We start from the raw sequence: 20,620 nt of genomic DNA, 5'->3' as shown, positions 1-20,620 counted from the left end.
ATATATCTAATGGATATATACTATTAAATAAATTTGTAGTGAATAAAAAATAATTTACTTGAAGTAAATTTAAAAATAGTATTAGTAGCTTATTTATTTATTTTACTCATAGTATATAAGAGAAAAGAAAAAGTAAATACTAATTTATTTTTTTGCCTAAATTTTATGTTAAAAATAATAATTAAGTATCCACATTTGTTTTATTAGTTTATCATTTAATTATAGAAAAATCAATGTATTATCTTAATTTAGATATATATTTGTGTAGGACCGAGAGAAACACCTTTTTTGTCGTAGTCTTCTTATCTTAATTTAAATCAGTGACTGACGTGATAATATTGATAATATTCAATAGAGAGTGAAACTTAGAATAAATTCCACCCGCTTACTTTTGCAGCTTAGCCTTCTATTTATAAGTTATTTTGTGATCCTAAATTGGCATAAGTCCAATAAAATAAACTTATTTTTAGATTTGGTCTGTTTCTCATAAACAACTTCCTTATCCTACAATCAGTTATCAATATATTCAATATCAATATTTTTAATCGTTATATTATTAATTTATTAATTACTTATTAGTCTAAACCATTGGTCCAATAACAAATCCAATTATAACATAATATTTAATCTGCTTGACCTTTGATACAAGAAATATACCGATCAAATGTAAGGTTAACCGTTCAGCCTATCCTACACATCATACATAATATATTTATTCCATTATAATATATTATCGCTTTAATTTTAAAATGTGTGGTGGGTCTTTTTATTTTATACCAGGTTCATGAATCATGATAACCTTGTCCTCAGTTAAGTAACACGTGGAAAATAAGATTAATCTTCGTTAGGCAATTTTAGTCTTCTTCTTCCTATGTACTAGCAGCTTCTTTCTCTTTCAACATATAAAATTAACTTATTATATATAACAATTAATTGAGAGTACATTCTATGATTCTTTTATACACATTTTTCTTAGTATTTTATCCTTAAAAATGTGGTAATTGCTTTCATTTATTCAAATAGACTATAAAGATATAATATTAATAAAAATAATAGACTTTTTTTATATATTTTCTTACTATTTTATTACAAATATATAAAAATTATTAATAAAGACAATATAGTTTTGAATTTTTTTTTGTACATTTCCTTATATCTTACACGTGATTTATAATATTAATAAACAGACACTTTTATAATTATATTGTTTTTTACATTTTCTTATGATTTTACACTTAATCTAAAATCCATATCAGTTAGTAAAAATACAGTTTCAAAACTATTTCTTTTTACATAATTTTTGTATAATTTTATCTTTAAAAATGTAATAATTATTTCTATTTATGTTAATTAATAAAAGGTATACCTTCTTTTTGTTTGGTATACACGTTTTCTTAGTGTTCTATACTTAAAATAGTAATAACTGTTTTATTTCTTAAAATAAATATGGAAAGCGTTAATAATTGTTAGGGTTAAATAATTTTTATTTTCTAAGTAAAATTGAAATTTATGTATGTCTCAGACTTTAATATAATTTGTCTTATTTTAAAAATGAATATCTCTAAATTTAATTATATTAAACTTTTTTAATTGCTAAATGATATTTTAAGCTTGGGCTTGCAATTGAATAAATATAATCACCTTAACCTATGTAATAAAAAATTAACCTAATTGAGTTTTGAAGTATTCAATTTTAAACTTTTGAAATAAAAATATATTAAAATTATACGCTGGGAAACATATTTAACCTAATAATTATTTAATCATTTTCACAAGAAGTTGAAAATTAAACTTATCATTTCCTTCGGTACTACATGTATATCTGTTAAAAAATAAAAAAAAGGCATGTTTTCTTCAAATTAATGATAAATAATTTTTATAGACAATTAAAAAAAAACGTTTACTTCATTCCCATATTACCTGTTTTAAAAATGAAAACAGAGTCCTTGAAAAATCAAAGAAAAAGTTGAACAAGAGAGAGAAAAAAGAGGGAAGAGAAAAAGTAGAGTCACATTAGGATGGACTTAACACCAACTTAACGGACAAGACCTTCTTCATACACATTTCCACATTTCCTAACACAGGGATCCAGTGTCTTCATTTTTAAAACCGGATAATAAACAGAAATTCACCTCTATTAACATGAGCACGAAGTGAGATTTAAACCTAAAAAAAAAGATAAATACATATTTGTTATTAATATTTTATTATAATTTTACCTTTTATTTTTTATAAACTTTTTAACTATATTTATGATATTTTATCACAAAAAAAGGTGTGTTTATAAACAAACATCAATATATAGTAGAGATTTACAGTCTGGATTACGAGGTCTTTTTTCTTTCTTATAATTATCCTGTTAGCCTTGTGTTTTTTCGCTAACAAAACTACACTATCTATTACGTAGCAGCAATCACAACTACACGTTGAATCTATATCCCCAGAAAAACTGAAAAAAAAAAACAAAACACTAGAAACCATATACAAAGTACCTGGGATGTTTATTTTTATGTAAACTCTTCTTCTTCGCCATCATTATGAGTTGACAGTACACTTACCCATCGGATGATGCGTCTAACTATGCCATTCATTACCGTTTAAAACGAAGTCACCATGTTCTGGACTCGTTCTATCAGACTTTTCAGATCACCTCGCGTCTTCTTATCTCACTGTCATTCGCGTAAATTTTGCAGCTTTTCGCAGGACAATGATCCGGGTTCGTGGGAATCGATGGAGGGTCTTTCTCGTTGCTCTGCGAATTTTGTTCCTTTATCTCCCATCACCTTCCTAGAGCGAGCAGCCAAGGTCTGCAGAGACAGAACCTCGGTCGTGTATGGATCTCTGCAGTATAACTGGGGCGAAACCCATCAACGCTGTTTGAAACTCGCTTCTGCTTTGACCCACTTGGGAATTTCTCGCGGGGATGTGGTTAGTTTAGTCCTTGCTCACACTCTGTCTTTCTTCTGGTTTTACTGTGGTTACGCGTCTGCGTGTTTCTTAACCAATGAACTGTGGAATTTTTACAAGATAATGGATCGGTTCATGAGAAAGTTAACTGTTGATATTCTCTTATTCTGATCTCGAATATTTGAATGAACCTGTTTAATTTTCTGCTGTTTTTTATTTACAAAATCTCAAAACAAGTGTTTTAGAAAAATAAATAACAAATAACTAAGGAATGTTATGCTGTGATAAGTGATTTTAGTTCTAGGATGATGTGTAGCTGGCTTCTTTTTCAAAATCAATTCATGATTTCAAAAGCTAAAAGTAGATTTTGGAAACTGAAACGAACCTATTGGATACCTGTCGAGTAGTATTGATAAACCTTTGTTTCTTTCTTTCGGTGGCCGGATTTAAGAGGTCCAAGCTATGACTACTAATTAGTTTGACTATCCAGGGACCAAATCTATGATTTCTGTGTAAGTCGAAAAATAAATGCATTTTTAGTTGCTCTTAAAAAACTAAGGGCTAAAACAAATTAAATTTGAATACAAGCTTCTTCTTTTTTTAAGAAAGTCATAATTTTAAGGATAAAAAACATAATTATGCCATATTTAGATGGAGGTCATCGTATTAGGTGACTACGGTGGAAATTTGAAAGAGTACTTGATAGCCGACACCTGAAAGTTTTGAGCTGAAATGAAAAATTTGTTTGAAGAATGGACAGAGGATATAACTGAAGTGTTGGGAGCTGAAGAAATAGGCTTGCTTGAGATGTGAAGCTTCATTATTAGAATTTAATATGGAACAACTTTCTTTTGAAGTTACTATATGCAGCTTTCAGATATCACCACTTTGTGAACGCTACTTGAACTTTCATCAGCACTTCAATGTTTATATGTTTCTAGAAAATGTTCTGCACTTTTAACAGTTCTAATTTGCATTGACGAAACCTGTGATGCTAGGGAACAAATATCTGGAAGCGTCTTGACTCTTCCCGAGGTAAATGAATCTCTGATACTATTCCATGTTCTTCTACACAGGTTGCCACTTTATTACCCAATGTCCCTGCTATGTACGAGGTACATTTTGCTGTTCCAATGGCTGGAGCCATTCTATGCACCCTTAACTCACGCTTAGATGCAGCTATGGTTTCAGTCCTTTTGGAGCATTCACAAGCAAAGGTCCTTTTTGTAGACTACCAACTTCTTGAAGTCGCTAGGGGAGCTCTGAACTTGCTAGGCAAAAAACCTAGAGAATTGCCGATTTTAGTTCTAGTTACCGACTCAGATTGTCCATCTACATTTGACATTACATCAGTTAGTTATGAGTATGAGCGGCTTCTGGCAGATGGGCACAGTAGTTTTGACATAGTGAGACCCCATAGTGAATTGGATCCTATAAGTATAAACTACACCTCAGGTACTACATCTAGGCCTAAAGGAGTTGTCTATAGTCACAGGGGTGCTTATCTTAATTCTCTAGCAACTGTTCTACTCTTCAGAATGGACCTTTTTCCTGTTTATCTTTGGAGTGTTCCAATGTTCCACTGCAATGGGTGGTGCTTACCTTGGGGAGTGGCATCACAATTTGGGATCAATATATGTGTTAGGAAGGTCTCTCCAAAAGACATTTTTGACAATATAGCTCAGCATAAGGTGACACACATGGGAGGAGCACCAACAGTGCTGAACATGATTGTGAACTCTGCATTGACCGACCGAAAACCACTCAATCAGAAAGTGGTGGTGATGACAGGAGGTTCACCTCCACCGCCACAGATCCTTGACAAGATGGAGGAGATTGGCTTTAGCATCTCTCACCTGTATGGCCTCACAGAAACGTATGGTCCAGGCACTTTCTGTGCTTGGAGACCTGAATGGGACTTGTTACCCCACGAAGATAGATCAAAGATGAAAGCCAGGCAGGGGGTGCCCCATGTGGCTTTGGAGGAAATTGATGTGAAAGATCCTGTCTCAATGGAAGGTGTTCCATCTGATGGAAAAACAATGGGAGAGGTAATGTTTAGAGGGAACACAGTGATGAGTGGATATTTTAGAGATTTGAAAGCAACGGAAGAAGCTTTCAAAGATGGGTGGTTTCGTAGTGGGGATCTAGCTGTGAAACACTCTGATGGTTACATAGAAATCAAGGACAGGTTGAAGGACATAATAATCTCTGGGGGAGAGAATATTAGCTCTGTTGAGGTAGAGACTGTTTTGTATAGCCATCCAGCAATTCTTGAAGCTGCAGTTGTTGCCAGGCCAGATGATCATTGGGGCCAAACTCCTTGTGCTTTTGTGAAGTTGAAAGAGGGTTTTGATGTAAATGCTGAAGCCATAATAAACTTTTGCAGGGAACATTTGCCGCATTACATGGCTCCTAAAGCAGTCGTTTTTCAAGACATTCCAAAAACTTCAACTGGGAAGATACAGAAGTATGTTCTGAGGAAGAAAGCCGAAGCTTTGGGCAGCCTTTCTAGATCCCATGGCTGTGATAAATTGTAGTTAAACGTTCAAGATAATGAAGCGAATAATAACAATAATAATAAATTGGGAAGAGGTTCTGCAAGAAATTCCATTTTTATTACAAAACATATAACAGACTAATGGAATTTTCACATACATCACATTTTATGGCACTAACTTGTCACTACAGAAAACTTTTTCTCTTGTACAAACAAGGTTTTCACTGTTGTTCAAACTGTGGGGAGAGCAGGATATTTCTCAATATCAAAACGTGTTACAAATGGGTAAAAAATGGATCCAGCATATATATGATTCCCGATTTTAATTGCACTGGTCAATCCTAGCTTGGGATCATAATAATGTGCAGTTAGTTTTCCGTCTAAATCGACGATTGCAAATCCTCCATTCTTCGTGACAGGTAAATTCCACGCATATTTTGTTACAATTGCTACAACCTTCCTAATGAAAGGATATCTGAATGCCAAATCCAGTTCAGGAGTAAGGGCCTGCCAGTAATGCACAAAAACATTTATGAGTAAACAAGACAAAAAACATCCATCTTTCTTTTTCTTGTTTCTTTTTATTTTTATGAAAATAATAGTTTTGTTGTAGTGTTAGGTCACAAGTCATATTCCCATGTCTGGCTTTCAAAAACTAGAATTTTGAACATAATTAGTTTCATTTCCTTATAAATTGAAAGGTAGTTGGTGGGCAAGTGATTGCTGTCAAGATTAGTTACGAAGCCTGTGGATACAGTACCGTGAACATTGCAATCAAGTAATGTCCTTCTCCATCATAATGAATGTTATCAGGCATACCAGGTAGGTCACAAAACTTCTCTATGGTCCCCTTGTTTGGCCCCTTTAAGTAATATTTATTGCATTTCATCCTGCACAACAGCGCTTGAAATAAGGAAACAAACTTTTAAACTATATAACAAGGAGTTTGATTAGAGATTAATCAGATCCATTTAAGCTGAGGAAAACTTACAGGGGAGATTCACAAAAGACCACAAATTGCTGATCAGGTGAAACTGCAACACCATTGGCAAAGTAGAGGTCTTGGGCAAGTAGGGTTGTCTTCTTTGTTGCTGGATTATAGCTTAAGAGTCTGCCATTAGGCTTCCCTTCCAAGATGTCGAAGACAGAACCATTCATAGAGTATTTGTGTGATGCATCTGTGAAATAAATAGTACCATCTTCTGCTACATCAACACCATCTGTTAACTTGAATTTTAGGCCCTCAAACTCATCTACCAGCAGCTCAACCTCCTTTTCACTTGACACTCTCAGCAATCCCTGCATCATTAGTTGATTTCCTTCTTTTAATAATATTTATAAATACGAGTCACACTGTTTCTCTAGTTAATTCATTTAAGCCAGCTAAAAGTCTAACAGATAGATATCATTAAAAAAGCTAACGAAAATAAGTGATCACATAAACCTTTATTTTTAAATATTCTTTTCTTATCTTGTTTTTATGATTAGGTCGGTTACCTTTTGCTCACTAATGATTAGGTAGGAATATGAAAAGAAAAAACCATATAAATTGAGATTTAAATATTTTGGAATTAAAAATTATTTTTATATTAATATAGTTAAAAAATAATTTGATAAAAATACATGTTTAAAAATATATATTCGAATTAAAATAAATTTTAAATTAAACAAAAATCATTATAAAATTTTATTTAGAAATATTGTATTTCAAAATAAAATATATATTAAAAATTATATTTCTTTTTTTCTCCCCAGAAGTTATTTTTCTTTGTTCTTAAATTTCATATTTCAAGAAACGAAAATATTCCATACTCTTATTTTCTTAGCACAGAAAGTATTGATACATTTTAAACATAATCTTCTACCTTTCTCTAATTTAAAATATTTAGTAACTCGATTTAAAGTTAATTACGTTAGTATTAATTTTTCTTAATAAAAATCTTACCAAATAAAACAGATGTTTAATTACTTTAATAATTAATAAACTTAAACCATTTATTTATTCATATGTGTGCCTGTGGTGGATAGATCGCAAAACCACAACAATGTGTACATACATTTTAATACTTATAAAATTCTTAAAAAGTGGTTCCCCAATTTTTCAAATGCGCTCCTTCTTATGCAGTACATGAGTACCATATCTGTCTATGATATATTATTCAAAATCATAAACGGGTCCTTTTGCTAGTTAGTAGTCTTTTCTAAATTAATTATAAATAAAGTACATCCCTAAATCTTAACAAATATTGAATTTTTAACATATCTACGCCATTTTCGGGTTATTTGGTTGATGAAGATGATGAAAAAAAATGATAGAAAAAGTTAGTAAATGATAGCAATGACCAAAGAAGCATATTTCTATTTACGTAGAAAACCACACACAATATTTTAGACATTATTTTTTTTATTGTTGTTAAATTACAATTGGTTTATTTTAAAAATGAGAATGTTTTTTAATCAAACCCCTTTTCCATTTAGATTATTAAAATGAAACTATAGTCCTAATTAAAATTAAAACATGTTCTTGTGATTAAATCAGTGATTAAACTTTGAAATTTCACCTCCTCATCTTTTTTCCATAAAATTATAATCGAAACTCTTTTCTTTAACAATTGAATACCTTTCCCGCGTCAGCAACGATGAGGCCACCGTTGTGTAGCAAAGTTAGCCCAAGTGGCCTTCCTCCAGTGTTAACCCAATTTTCAACTACCGACTCAACAGCCGAGTCGCTCACCGTGATTCGCTTGATCCACCCATCCTCACACCCAGTGTAGACAACACGTGATGCGGCGTCGTACGCCAAGTCTTCGGGGCCCTCAACTTGTCCCTCGCCCACAGCTTCAGATCCAACTCGCGCGTGGTCGTTACGTGCGGGAACCACCACGACGGACTGGCCCAACTGAACCGGCAACAAAGCCGGTTCGAAGGGTTCAAGCCGGAAGAGAATCGCAGCCACAGCCACAGGTAGAACGATAGCGAATAACGGCGTATAAAAGCGTGAGGTGGTTGTGTCGGACATTGAAAAGGAGGTAGTGGTGATGGGTAGGAGAAAGGTTTTAGGGTTGGAAGAGAGAAAGAGTGGATGGAGCTGTTGTGACTATTGTATGTGATGTGAATAGAAAATTGGATACAACTGGGAGCATGTGTTAGAGAGGATAGGATCGTTGAAAGTCGAAATCGAGATTACTATATACACTGCAGACAGGTACGTTTGTGTTCGTTTTTGGTGAGGCGTGTCCTTGAGTGTATGAATCAATATCAATCACAAACGAGATAGAAAGAAAAACAAACAGATACTGCTTTTAATTCTATTAATTTCACTAATTTAAACTATAGTTTTATCAGCTTTTGCATTGCAGTACATATACGAGAGATTATTTTCATATCATTAAAATTTATATTTATGATAAATATTTTTTAAATTATGAATTATATTTTAAATTTGAATAAATTATGTTTTATACTTTCATATAATATTTCTTTTAATTGTTGTTAACCTTGAAAAGTCAATTTTGATTTAAAAATAAGTATAAAAGTATATTAAATTTGATGAATTATAAAAATTGGAAAGGTTGATAAAGACTAAACGTAGTAGATCCTGACCGCTGATAAACAAATTTTTGAGATATATTTTGTATTAAATTAAATTTAAAATTTAAAATGTGTTCAAATAATATTGTAAAACACTTCCATTACCCATCAACTTCTAAGTAGATTCTGAAAATATTTATGCTTGCATCAAACTCATCATATATAAATGTATTTTGATTAAGTATTCTAAAACAAAGATTTTTAAGCATAAAATCTCAATTACATTATCTTTTATATATATATATATATATATATATATATATATATATATATATATATATATATATATATATATATATATATATATAAATTACGACTTTCATTTAGATATTTTGTCTTAATTTCTTCTCGAGACGAAGAACTCACTAATAAGAAAAAAAAAGCTTTTTTACTTATATTGTTTTTAGACTTTTAGATTTGTTATAAGTTCGACGTTATAACAGGAAATATTAGTTGATGTCTATTATTCTTACAACAAACATAAACTAATATTGATTACATTTACAATAAATGTTAATTTACATTTGTTAACAGGACAACAGACTTAATTTGTGGTCTTTTGGTTTTCAAATTTTCACTAAAGTTTACCTCCATTGAAATAATAGAAAATCAAAATATAATACAAGAATACACTACAAAATTTTAGAATTTTTTAATTACTATGGTTATCTTAAACAAAGTTATACAATATGAAAAAATGAGTGAAAACATACTAAGAAAATAAAAAGAATATCATAAACGATAGATTTTTTGAAATTTCATACCCCTTTGAGGATTAGCTAACATATTCATCATTCCATTTCCAATAACTTTCATTTTTGAAGCATCTCCATTGGAGATCCGTAACAAAAGTTATGATTATTTAATGTTTTTACCCATTAAATATTGCCAACTAAAAAATATGGGAGTGATATGTCAAATGGGAACACTCTACACTTGAATACAACCTAATGGAAGTTACCACAATAAATTTGAGTTAAAAATCATTTTCTACCTATTTTTAGTGAATTTTACAAAATCGGATTTAAACTAAAAATGCAACTTTTATGACACACAACAATGGCTAGTGAGTGAAAATACCAACCGTGATGCAAAATTCAATCGAGGAGAATGAATACTTAAACCCAAAAGAGCACCACAATGACAAGATAGAGTGAAATGAGATTAAGAACTTGCTCTTATGAGTTTAGCGTCGTCGTTGCACTTTGTTGGTAGGTTTCACGGAAATGAGAAAGAGAAAGGTAAGGGCTAGCACTATTTTTTGAAATTTTAAAAGACCAATTGACATCGGTTCACCTATAAGTAGATGTTAATTTTCAATTTAACGTCGGTCATAGGGCTAACAGACATTAAATAACATCAGACTTAGGGCAATCTATCGTTATTTAACGTCCTTTGGCCCTAAAAATGATATTAAATTGGAAACTAAAGTGTGTTAGGAACAAGTCCGATATCAATTTGGGTGAAATATTTACAAAAATATCATCGTGCTTTTTTAATGTGAGATATTCCTACACCTGACATGGAACTACTGATGTTGAAAACCCTTTTTGTGTTAGTGACTCACAATTACAATGATTAAAATAATCTCTCACGCACGAGAGTTACAATCACGTTCATAGGGTATAACTTCACTTAGTAAATGATTTACAACGATTTACACACAACTCAATACCCGTGTATACAAAAATGGGTATGACTCTAAAGCTTAGAAAGTATTCTCACTTTTCTTTTCTCTACAAGAATTGATATGACAATATTTGAATACTTTGATTCTTTTCTCTCTTATTCTTCTTGTCTTCACCATCTAGGTCTTTATATTTATAGTCGTGTTATACCATTTGACCTTTGATGCGTATTGAATTTAACATATTCTTCTTATCTTATTCTTTCTTCAGTTGGAAGTACATGATTTGACATGAATTATCATTTGTTTCCTTTTTATCCATTCAACAACTTGAATTAAAAATATTGTAACGATATGGTTTCAATAATTTTGATATTCTCTTGCAATCTTTGATCTACAAAATATTTCTCTTTCTCGTGGTTGGTTATTAATAATATGACAACATTCTCAATATTCAGTCACATAATATTTCCTTTCTTAACTATTCAATCCTCTTTGATATTCTTCAGATTCAATCTTCTATCAAATCTTCAACCATAGTATCTTCAAATAATGCTAATACTTGCTCCACAATTCTCTTTCTCAATTTGATTATCAATTTCAACGTTCATATTTCCTCGAATAACTCAAACTTGATCTTTATATCACCTTGTGATTTGATAATTCTCTTTTGTTTCATCTAAACTTGATTTTATAAGGTTGTCATCATTTAACTCGTATAATCATTCTTCCATTGGAGTCTTCTAGTGGAAGCACTCATCTAATAAGGATATTCAACATTCAACTTATGAGTTGAATTTGACTTGTCTAACACTGATACTCATCTAATGTCTTTTTACGCTTGTGTTGACTAGTCTAACACTTGTATGAGTTTGATGCTTTGCCTTATTATGTTGACTTGTTTGGTCAATGATCTCATCAATTGAGTCAAACTATTGAATGCGCGTAATGACCTTTGTCGTTTGACAACTTGTGATTCTTCTAACTTATCACTTTTAACTTGAACTTGTTTAAGATTTACTTTCATTATGTTTGCTTCAAACTTCAAGCTTCATCTTTATTTGTGTCACTTGTGCTTTTGTTGTACTTTTACTTTCACTTATTTAAGAAATATTAGTTCAACAAATGTATATGTTCACGGTAAAGAACATAGTTGCCTTATGATTAGTGCTTATTTAGATATTTAATCTTAATCATTCTTACCCATATAGAACATTGGTGTACTGACTTATCTTTCTTATTTCATTGTAGATTTTATTGTCATCAAAACCTAATTGTTGTCATACTCTATTATTCCATATTAACAATTTTTTCTTAAAATTTTAGTGAAGGAGTAAAATTAAGTAATGACAATAATTAAAATGAATCAAAATATATATATATATATATATATATATATATATATATATATATATATATATATATATATAAAATAAAGATGAGAAGATAAAGTACAGCAAAATTCTTTTTACTAGTTTGATTCAACTAGTATCTACATCCAATCTTATCCAAACAAGCTGAGTTGTTCAACTATATCTTTACATTATTTAGTTATAAAAATTCTTATGCAACACCGTTCAATAACAAAAACAAAGTATTGAAAGTATTCATAGATCCATACTCACACCATACTCATGTATACAATAAAGAAAGATACAAAATAAATGAAAGATATCAACCAAAAGTTAAGTTTTTATACTTTCCATATTGAATTGTAGTTTCTTCAAAATGTAAAAGATGATTCTTCAAAAAAGTCTTGTTTCCGAAAACAAGTAAAATTTTCATTAGTATTTGAAAAAAAAAATGTGTTCTATAATCAATAAAATACTTTCCTTTTAAGAGAATTTTAAAAACTAAAGTGGTTACTAACTAAGGTAATTGATTATCTTTTTTAATCATCATTAATAATTTTTTTTATCAAAGTAATCCATAAAATTATTTTGAATTCTTATAATTGTTTATTATTAATTACAATTATTTTTTATAAAAGTTTTGTTTTTTAAATGGCATAATTTAATCAATTATTACTTAGAATAATTTATTATTTGTAAAAATCATAAAAACCAATTTTAATTCATATAATCGATTATTATTTTGACTAATTAATTAATTACAAAACATTAAAACATATATTTTGGGCAACACAATCGGTTATTATTAGAAATAATTGATTATTTTTTAATAAAATGAAACCAACTTAGTTCAACTTGAGATAATCAATGAGTTTAACATAATTGATTATATGTATGTAAAAAATAGAAAAATAATTTTTTAATGCTAGTTTGTTAAAGACTTTTTTAAAGATTGAATCATGCTTATATTTGATCATACTAAGACAATGACAATATAGAGTGTAGCCATCAACTATAGGTGTAGTCACCTTCAAAAGGATTAGCATATCATGCTTATCAACACTAACAATTCTTTTTAAATGGTGGAATGTGAATTTTGTGAAGAGAATCAACCTTATATAAGGTATTTCCCTTTACTCGAGTTTCGGAAAAAAATATCTTATTTTAGTTTGATAAGTTCTGTTGTATATCAAATTGTTGTTTGAAAAAATATATGTGTTTAATATTCTATGAAGAACATTTAATATATCATTATGTTTGAGTATGAATAGACACAAATTTAAAGAAAAAGGACCTTATTTGAATATCTCATGACTAAGAAGGATTTGTAGTGACTCTTTCTTCTCATTTCTATAAATAGAAGATCCTTAAAGAAAAACAGGTTGATGACTACTAACATACATTGTTTCAATCTTCAAACAATTCTCATATTTTAGTTGTAAAATAAGAACATTGTTTGTATTTCTTAACAACTTAAAGGGGTATTTTTATTTTGTATCCTCTTCGGATGTTACCTTCTTTTAAAGAATAACTCAAAATTGATTTTTAAAATCTGGTACATACACCACCATGAGATTTATGAATTGAGAATGTTTTTTTTTTCAGATTCGGAGTTGGGTGTCGGATTGTGAAATTAGATAACTATACCCCTCAAAAAAATTAATCGAATTTCTTATTCTAATTCACATCACATCTCCTAAATATCTTGATCCGATTAGTCTTATATTATCCTATTTGTTATGACTAAGAGAGTAAAATGAAAAAAAAAAATAAAGTTTGGAGGTGTAGAAAGAAAAACGTGGGGTGAGGAAGAAGCGCCCTTTACTAAGTCTTCCTCGAGGCTCCACTTAAAAAATACATGACTTGTTCATCAAAGCTGTTCTCAAAGTGATTGATGTTACGAGGGACTAGTTGGAAAATATGTTTTTTCTTGGTTGTATTGTGTTGTGTTTATTTTTGTTCAATGTTTGCATCAATTATCTTTTTATCAGCACGTTATTTTGATGTTATTTTTTTTATTTCATTTATATAAAAAAATATTAAAATTTAGAGCTTTTGGATTTTGAAAAGTCATATCCCTGAAATTTTCTCTTGTAGTGATCAGGTCATGATGCACTTCCGACAAAAGATTCCATGGTAGATATATTTCACTTTATGCTATAGTTGTGGAAGATATGTGAGATGAATAATGCGGGACAGGTTTAACAAAAATCATGAACATTAATTGCTATTTGAAAATTAGGAATTAGATAAATAAAAATAAAATAAAATGACCTATTTTATCTCTCAAGAACTTTACCAAAAAGTCTCAAAAGCTTTTACTAAATAAAAAAGTTGAGTGCTTGAGCTACTACTGACGGATAAAAGAGGAAAAGAACAGCCCATTTTATACATCGTTTTCTCTCTCTCAAATGCTGTCTCACCCGTTCCACTACAAAGTTGAAATTCCCTGTGTTTACATGGATATACAAAATTAATAAAAGGATTCACTAGTTCATTTTCCCCTCAATGAAAATTTCTATATTTTTCTCTTCCCAACAACACCATCTTTTTCTTTCTTCTTATTCACGTTACCCCTACATTCTTAGATTTATATTGTTACATAATGAGTTTGTTTTTCATATATAGTTTTCAAATATGTTTACATTATCAATTAGTAAAAATCATCTTAATGACCATTAAAATGACAATTTAAAAATCACTGAGATTATAGTGTATATATAATGTATAGTATAAAATATTAACCGAGTGGTTACAAACAACCAACCGGATATTCAGGTAATCTGTTTATATCTTATTCTGTTTATATTTTATTGGGCTTATATCAGCTTAGGATCCATGAGGTAAATTATAAATACAAAGCCAGGGCCATGCATTATTCACTAAATATTCAACCAAGAGCCGAGGCTCTTCAAATCACACGCCTAACTTGAGCGTCGGAGTACCTTTTGCAGGTACATCCCCCCTCGTCAAGAAGAAGACCGATCGGTTTGTGCCAACACCGATCGGTCAATAACAAAGTTTGGAAGCAAGCAAGCGGCCCAGACATATCAACAGGTTAGTTTCTCGGTCCCAAAACTTTCCACCGAAACATATAACAATTAATTTGTGATTTATGACTTCGTGAAAACAACTACAAATGAAGTCATTAAATTCGTAGATCTTAACATTCTCATTTTCTCTTTTCTTTCGAATTAATTCAGTACTTATATTCTCTTTCTTACTTTATTTAATGGTGACTCTTATTTGTTTAGGAGTAGAAAGCTTTCACTCACTCTATTTGTATCTAGTCGTTATTTTCTTTTACTTTAATTTTGAATTATGTAAGAAAATGCATTAATATATTGAAAGCTTCTTATTAATATATTAAAGAATATGATTGATTTAGATTAAGTAAAAAAAATTAAAAAAAATATATTTGTTGGTTCACTATATATTAACATATATTATCAAAATTTTGGTAATGTGATGATACTTGTAACATCCCAAAATTATACAGTCATCAACTATATACTTAGAATAATCACATATATTAATAATTCAAAACAGTTTTAAAACACAGGGAACGACAATAACGAAAGAGGCCGAACGGCCGTAAATGTACATAATATAACGAGCGTTCACAAAAGATAAGGACGAACGGTTTACAAAATAATGACCGAACGTCCAACTATATACAGACCATAAAAGTGCGCTCGCTCACAGCCACTTGCTAATCTAACTAAAAACCGAACACCTCTACTGTTCGGCCCTCACTTCCACTTCTACGAGGTTGGCGTCCTCCAAATTTTCTTCTTCCAGCGTTTCTTCCAGTAACGCCTCTCCATCTGCTCACATCCACACGGATGATCATCGCATAGACAAGACGAAGGTTCAAGGACGAACGACACCACAAGAAAGAGACACAGGGTAAGCTTATTGAATTCAATTCAACCAAAACATACATTTTATATATATCAATTCCAGCAAGTAAGTTCACAACATATACATTCAATTCATACATAAATTTCATCCAAAATCCTGATACTAGACCGACCGTCCGGACTGTATGAATTCTGTGTAGCTACGACGTCCGTGCACCCAGGTGGGATAGCTGTAATACTCGTCAGCCGCCACCTGAGGTTAGTCCGTTCTGTCCAAGTTACAGTTATGGACTAAGACCTCCTGCCATTCCCACACCTGACATACTCCTCTCTACTTGAGAACGAGCACTCACGGAATATCAGGATGACCCGCCAGCTAAGCTTGCCACATTCATACTTTACAATCTCAATATCCATTCAAGAGTCGTTCCACCCTGGAACGCTCGTTAAAAATCCAAAATCACAAATTCAGTTCTCATAGTGTTCGCACATCTTGATTTATCCTCTTGAATACATTTTCATTCTATGTTCCACTTTCTTAAAAAGACGAACGTTCACTCCTCTTCATAATGAGGACGAACGTCGAGGGCGAGACCGAGAAGGACTTCTTGAATTAGTTAAATGAACTAACTCTAGTACGATCGGAAAGTACTTAGAATAATTTAAGTTCAATGACTCTGGGACGAATCCAATTGATAGATACCTCACCACTTGGTTGAGTAAAATAAACCGAACACAATTTAATTCAGGGGACAAATCGCCAGTCAATGACCAAGCGCGAAAGTAGGCGTTTAATAAATAAATTGGACGAACGTCACTGAATATATTGGACGAACGCTATTTAAATTTAGGACGAACTCTTATGGGAATTCAGAACGAGCGCTATTCTCGTTCGTTGCAATTTACGGAAATGGACGAGCGTTCGGTCTGAGACCGAGCGCCACTTAGGACGAACGTTCAATAGATGACCGAATACAAATTAGAACGAACGCTCAGTGTAAGACCGAGTGCTACTTAAGACGAACGCTTGGTATAAACCAAGTGTTATTAGGACGGACGCTCAAATAGCATTTCAAGGAGAGACGCTCGTTCTTAAGTCGAATCCTTTCCAAATGAAAGAAATCTTACTCTAATTCATTGTCAGGGAAAACCGAACGGTAGAAGACTGTTCGATGACGAGCGTACATTATCAAAGTAAGAACTATTATTTTGCCCAGATTTTTCATATGATTCATATCTTATAATCTATCTCCACCATAAATCTCATACATTACAGAATTCATATTATCATATTTCAGTTCATACTTCATACATCGTATCGAAATATCAAATTACATACTTTATACGATTCTCATTAATCATTCATACCAAGCAACCATCAGCATACGAATCAACTAACGCATACCACATTCATTCAGGGTAACAGCGATCGTTCATAACTAATACATCAGCATACAATTCATGCATACAATCCATACCGAACATGCATACAACATACAGTATAAATTAAATCACAATAAGCTTCCCTTACCCGGATTAAGCAGCGTGCGTTCGTTCTTCAAAAAGAAAACAAGATTCCAGTATACTCTTCTACCCTTAACGTTCAAACCCCAAAAACTCCTCAAACTAAAATTACAGAAAACCAATATTGGTTCAGAGAAGGTGCATGTAGATTCAAAATGAGGCTTGCATGTTGAAAATGAAGAGTAGTTGAGGACGTGAAACTTACCCGTTTCAGAATCCAAAACTGTTCGGTTTGATGGAAAGCTCACGGTGCAGGGATGGTTCTCACGGTGCTGAAACGTGAACGGAGCAACGGATGGTGAGTTACAGAAGAGAGAAGGAGAAAGGTTTTAGAGAGAAGATAGAGAATTTGAGAGGTCAGAGAGTTTGAGGAAGAAGGTGAAGTGTGTAGAGAAGGGGAAGAGTTTTCCAGAAATTAAGTTTCTCTTCCCAGGCAGGACGAACGTCCACTCCCCGGCTGCCACTTGGATCCCACTAATGTTTTAGAACGTTCCAAAGTGACACTTGTCAGCATGCATGCAGTGTGAGTGTGAGTGCGTTTTAATGGAAGGGTGTGCGTGTCACGGTGCATTAATGAGAGCACAATGGTGACTCAGCGGAGTAATTATTGGGGCGTGACAATCCCCCTATCTATAAAAAAAATTTCGTCCTCGAAAATTGAAGACTTACCAGGGAATAGATGAGGGTATAAGTCCTTCATGGCATCCTCAACTTCCCAAGTAGAATCACCAGTTTTGTCGTCCCACACTACCTTCACCAAACGAACGTCCTTCCCTTTGTGTAATTTAGTGCGTTCGTCTTCAATGCGAATCAGCTTCATTTCTAGCGTTCGGTCTTGTCGAAGACGAACGTCCTCCAGTTCCAATATGTGCGAGGGATCAGCTACGTACTTCCGGAGTTGAGACACGTGAAATACTGGATGAAGGTTGGACAATTGTGGAGGTAGGGCTAGTTCGTATGCAACAGGTCCAATCTTCCTTGTGATCTGGTACGGCCCCACGAACTTAGGAGATAATTTCTTTGAACGCAATGCTCTTCCTGCTCCCGTAGTTGGATTTAACCTTAGAAAGACATGGTCACCAGCTTTGAATTCTAATGGTCTTCTTCTCTTGTCTGCATATGACTTCTGCCGGCTCCTTGACGTCTTCAGCCTCTCTTGAATTAATTTCACCTTTTCAGTCGTTTGTTGAACGAGCTCTGGCCCCGTCAATATGTTTTCTCCTTCTTGAAACCAGCAAAGTGGCGTGCGGCATTTGCGTCCGTAAAGTGCTTCGAAGGGAGCCATTCCGATGCTGGACTGGAAGCTGTTGTTGTAGGTGAACTCTACTAACGGCAGTATATCATCCCAAACGCCCAGGTGATCGAGTACGCACGTCCTTAATAAATCCTCGAGCGTCTGGATTGTTCTCTCGGATTGACCGTCCGTCTGAGGATGGTACGCTGAACTCATTTGGAGTCTGCTGCCCAGTTCGCTTTGCAACGACTGCCAAAACCGAGAGGTGAATCTTGTGTCTCGGTCAGAGATGATGCTGGACGGCACTCCATGCAGACGGACGATCTCTTTGACATAGAGCTTGGCCAAGTTGGTCATTGATACGAGCTGTCGCGGCCCATACAAATTTGATGTGCAATAATGAATGCAGTATATTAACTAGGATGTGACTCCTAGGTCGTCTCACAAGGACCAATATGTGGTTCAGTTTCGGATCAAATACGAAGGGGGGGTTTGTATTTGGTTTTGTGAGGTAAAATAAAATTAAAACTGAAAATTAAATGAAACAAAATTAAAAACATTGAAGTAAAAACATTGAAATGAGTTTTAACAACAGTAAATTCGAACGGCAAAAGACACTAAAATCAGAAAACGTAAAATTCATCAAGACTTGAAAAATAAAACACGTGAACAGTAAACATTCAGAAAACGTAAAACATTAAACGCAAAAAATAACAGCATTAGTAAAAACAATATGTAAAATTTAAAACTAAAACGGTAAAAACGAAATTAAAACAGTAAAATAAATTTAAAACAGTAGAAACGAAATTATTACAGTAAAAACAAAAATACAGTAACTTAAAACATTAAAAATAATTCTGAAACAGTAAAAATAATTCTGGAACAGTAAAAACGAAAATACAGAAAAACAAAATACAGAAAACAGTAAAAACATAAAACAGTAAATTTTTGAAAACAGTTAAAACAGTAACAGGAAATTACAGTGAATAATTGTAAATGATATAATCAACATGCAGTAATTAAGTAGCAACAGAAATTAAATTGCATAAAAACGTAATACAGAAATTAAAATACAGCAGAAATTAAATTACAGCAGTAAAAATAAAAACAGTTAAACAGAATTAAAGTTTCAGAAACATAAAATTAACCAAACTTTGAATGGAATTTAAATTGTATACAAAATTATTACAACAAAGAAAATTAAATTGGAACCTAACGTGCAGTGCTCAACCGTAACCCTCCATTTTATGTACTGTGATTTTTCCTTCTCTGTTCCAGCCATCCAGTCCTCTGCTCTCCACTGTCCAGCCCCTCTACTGTCAGCTACTGGATTTTTCCAGCCCCCTGCAGCTCTTCACGGCCCCCCAGCATTGAGCTTCCTCCTCCTCACAGCTCTGAACCTCAACACCCTTTTATTTTGATAGTTAGTGTATGTGCTCACCAATTAAAATGAAAGTGCTAAAAATGGGGTCCTCCATCAAATTGTGTCTAAATGTTTTCCCTCTGCACCGTCCCATTCTCTAAGTGCTCCATGTCATCATATATCATGCAGCAAAATTAAAACAAAGAAAACATGGTGTTTGGCCACTTCTAAGTTTTGTCCATTTTTCACTTTCTTATCACCACTCCTTACGTACCAAAAACAAGCAAAGGGGCCCTCCATTCTAGTTACTCATCCAAGTGCAGACCCCCATCTCTGGACGTGTCTTGTGTGCTTCTTCCAGCCATGGTCTAGTGCTCTACCATTCTTCTAGCTAGCACCATTATCTGCACTTCTTCTTGAACTCATGGTAGCACACCATTCCATCCCCTTGATCATGGATGCTTCTCTTTTCTAGATCCCAACGTTTCTACGTCCAGCCAACACCGCTCCATCTTCCGCTGGTTATTACTCCCAAGCTGCTGCCTCTGCTGATGCAGGCCGTGAGCTTCATCTCCTCTTGTGCATGTATGTGTGTGTGGGACATGGTGCCCCCATTAAGCACTGGATGGAAATTGTAATTAATGCTTCTCATCCTAGCC

The 20,620-nt window shown here is 32.7% G+C and overlaps 2 protein-coding genes across 3 annotated transcripts; one reads left to right on the top strand and one right to left on the bottom strand.

Annotated features, from left to right (window-relative positions):
* The first annotated feature begins 2,358 nt into the window (after positions 1-2,358).
* Positions 2,359-5,515, top strand: LOC108346853 (isovalerate--CoA ligase AAE2). 2 transcript variants are annotated; one of them, XM_017585907.2, is made up of 2 exons: positions 2,359-2,928; positions 3,984-5,515. In XM_017585907.2, exons 1-2 carry the CDS (start codon positions 2,614-2,616, stop codon positions 5,445-5,447), a joined length of 1,779 nt encoding a protein of 592 aa, XP_017441396.1. In that variant the 5' UTR covers positions 2,359-2,613; the 3' UTR covers positions 5,448-5,515. The 2 variants fall into 2 exon arrangements, with proteins under 2 accessions (XP_017441396.1, XP_052729105.1); XM_052873145.1 differs by having other exon boundaries at positions 2,794-2,928; positions 3,906-5,515.
* On the bottom strand, positions 5,507-8,655 carry LOC108346862 (protein STRICTOSIDINE SYNTHASE-LIKE 5). Its single transcript, XM_017585919.2, has 4 exons — positions 8,028-8,655; positions 6,399-6,706; positions 6,168-6,297; positions 5,507-5,914 (listed from the first exon to the last, which is right to left on the bottom strand). Exons 1-4 carry the CDS (start codon positions 8,424-8,426, stop codon positions 5,639-5,641), a joined length of 1,113 nt encoding a protein of 370 aa, XP_017441408.1. The 5' UTR covers positions 8,427-8,655; the 3' UTR covers positions 5,507-5,638.
* Between the last annotated feature and the right edge of the window lie 11,965 nt (positions 8,656-20,620).

The sequence above is a fragment of the Vigna angularis genome, chromosome 1, assembly GCF_016808095.1.
Source record: "Vigna angularis cultivar LongXiaoDou No.4 chromosome 1, ASM1680809v1, whole genome shotgun sequence".
NCBI lineage: Eukaryota > Viridiplantae > Streptophyta > Magnoliopsida > Fabales > Fabaceae > Vigna > Vigna angularis.
Note: the sequence above shows the minus strand (reverse complement) of the source record. Positions and strands in the feature narration are given on the sequence as shown.

Bases quoted from the DNA above. Each gene is read 5' to 3' on its own strand.
- LOC108346862 (XM_017585919.2), bottom strand. From the start codon at position 8,426: ATGTCCGACACAACCACCTCACGCTTTTATACGCCGTTATTCGCTATC. The intron at 6,707-8,027 runs GTATTCAATTGT...CTAATGATGCAG, and splicing joins TCGTTGCTGACGCGGGAAAG to GGATTGCTGAGAGTGTCAAG. The intron at 6,298-6,398 runs GTAAGTTTTCCT...GCTGTTGTGCAG, and splicing joins GTCTTTTGTGAATCTCCCCT to GATGAAATGCAATAAATATT.
- LOC108346853 (XM_017585907.2), top strand. From the start codon at position 2,614: ATGTTCTGGACTCGTTCTATCAGACTTTTCAGATCACCTCGCGTCTTC. The intron at 2,929-3,983 runs GTTAGTTTAGTC...TCTTCTACACAG, and splicing joins GAATTTCTCGCGGGGATGTG to GTTGCCACTTTATTACCCAA.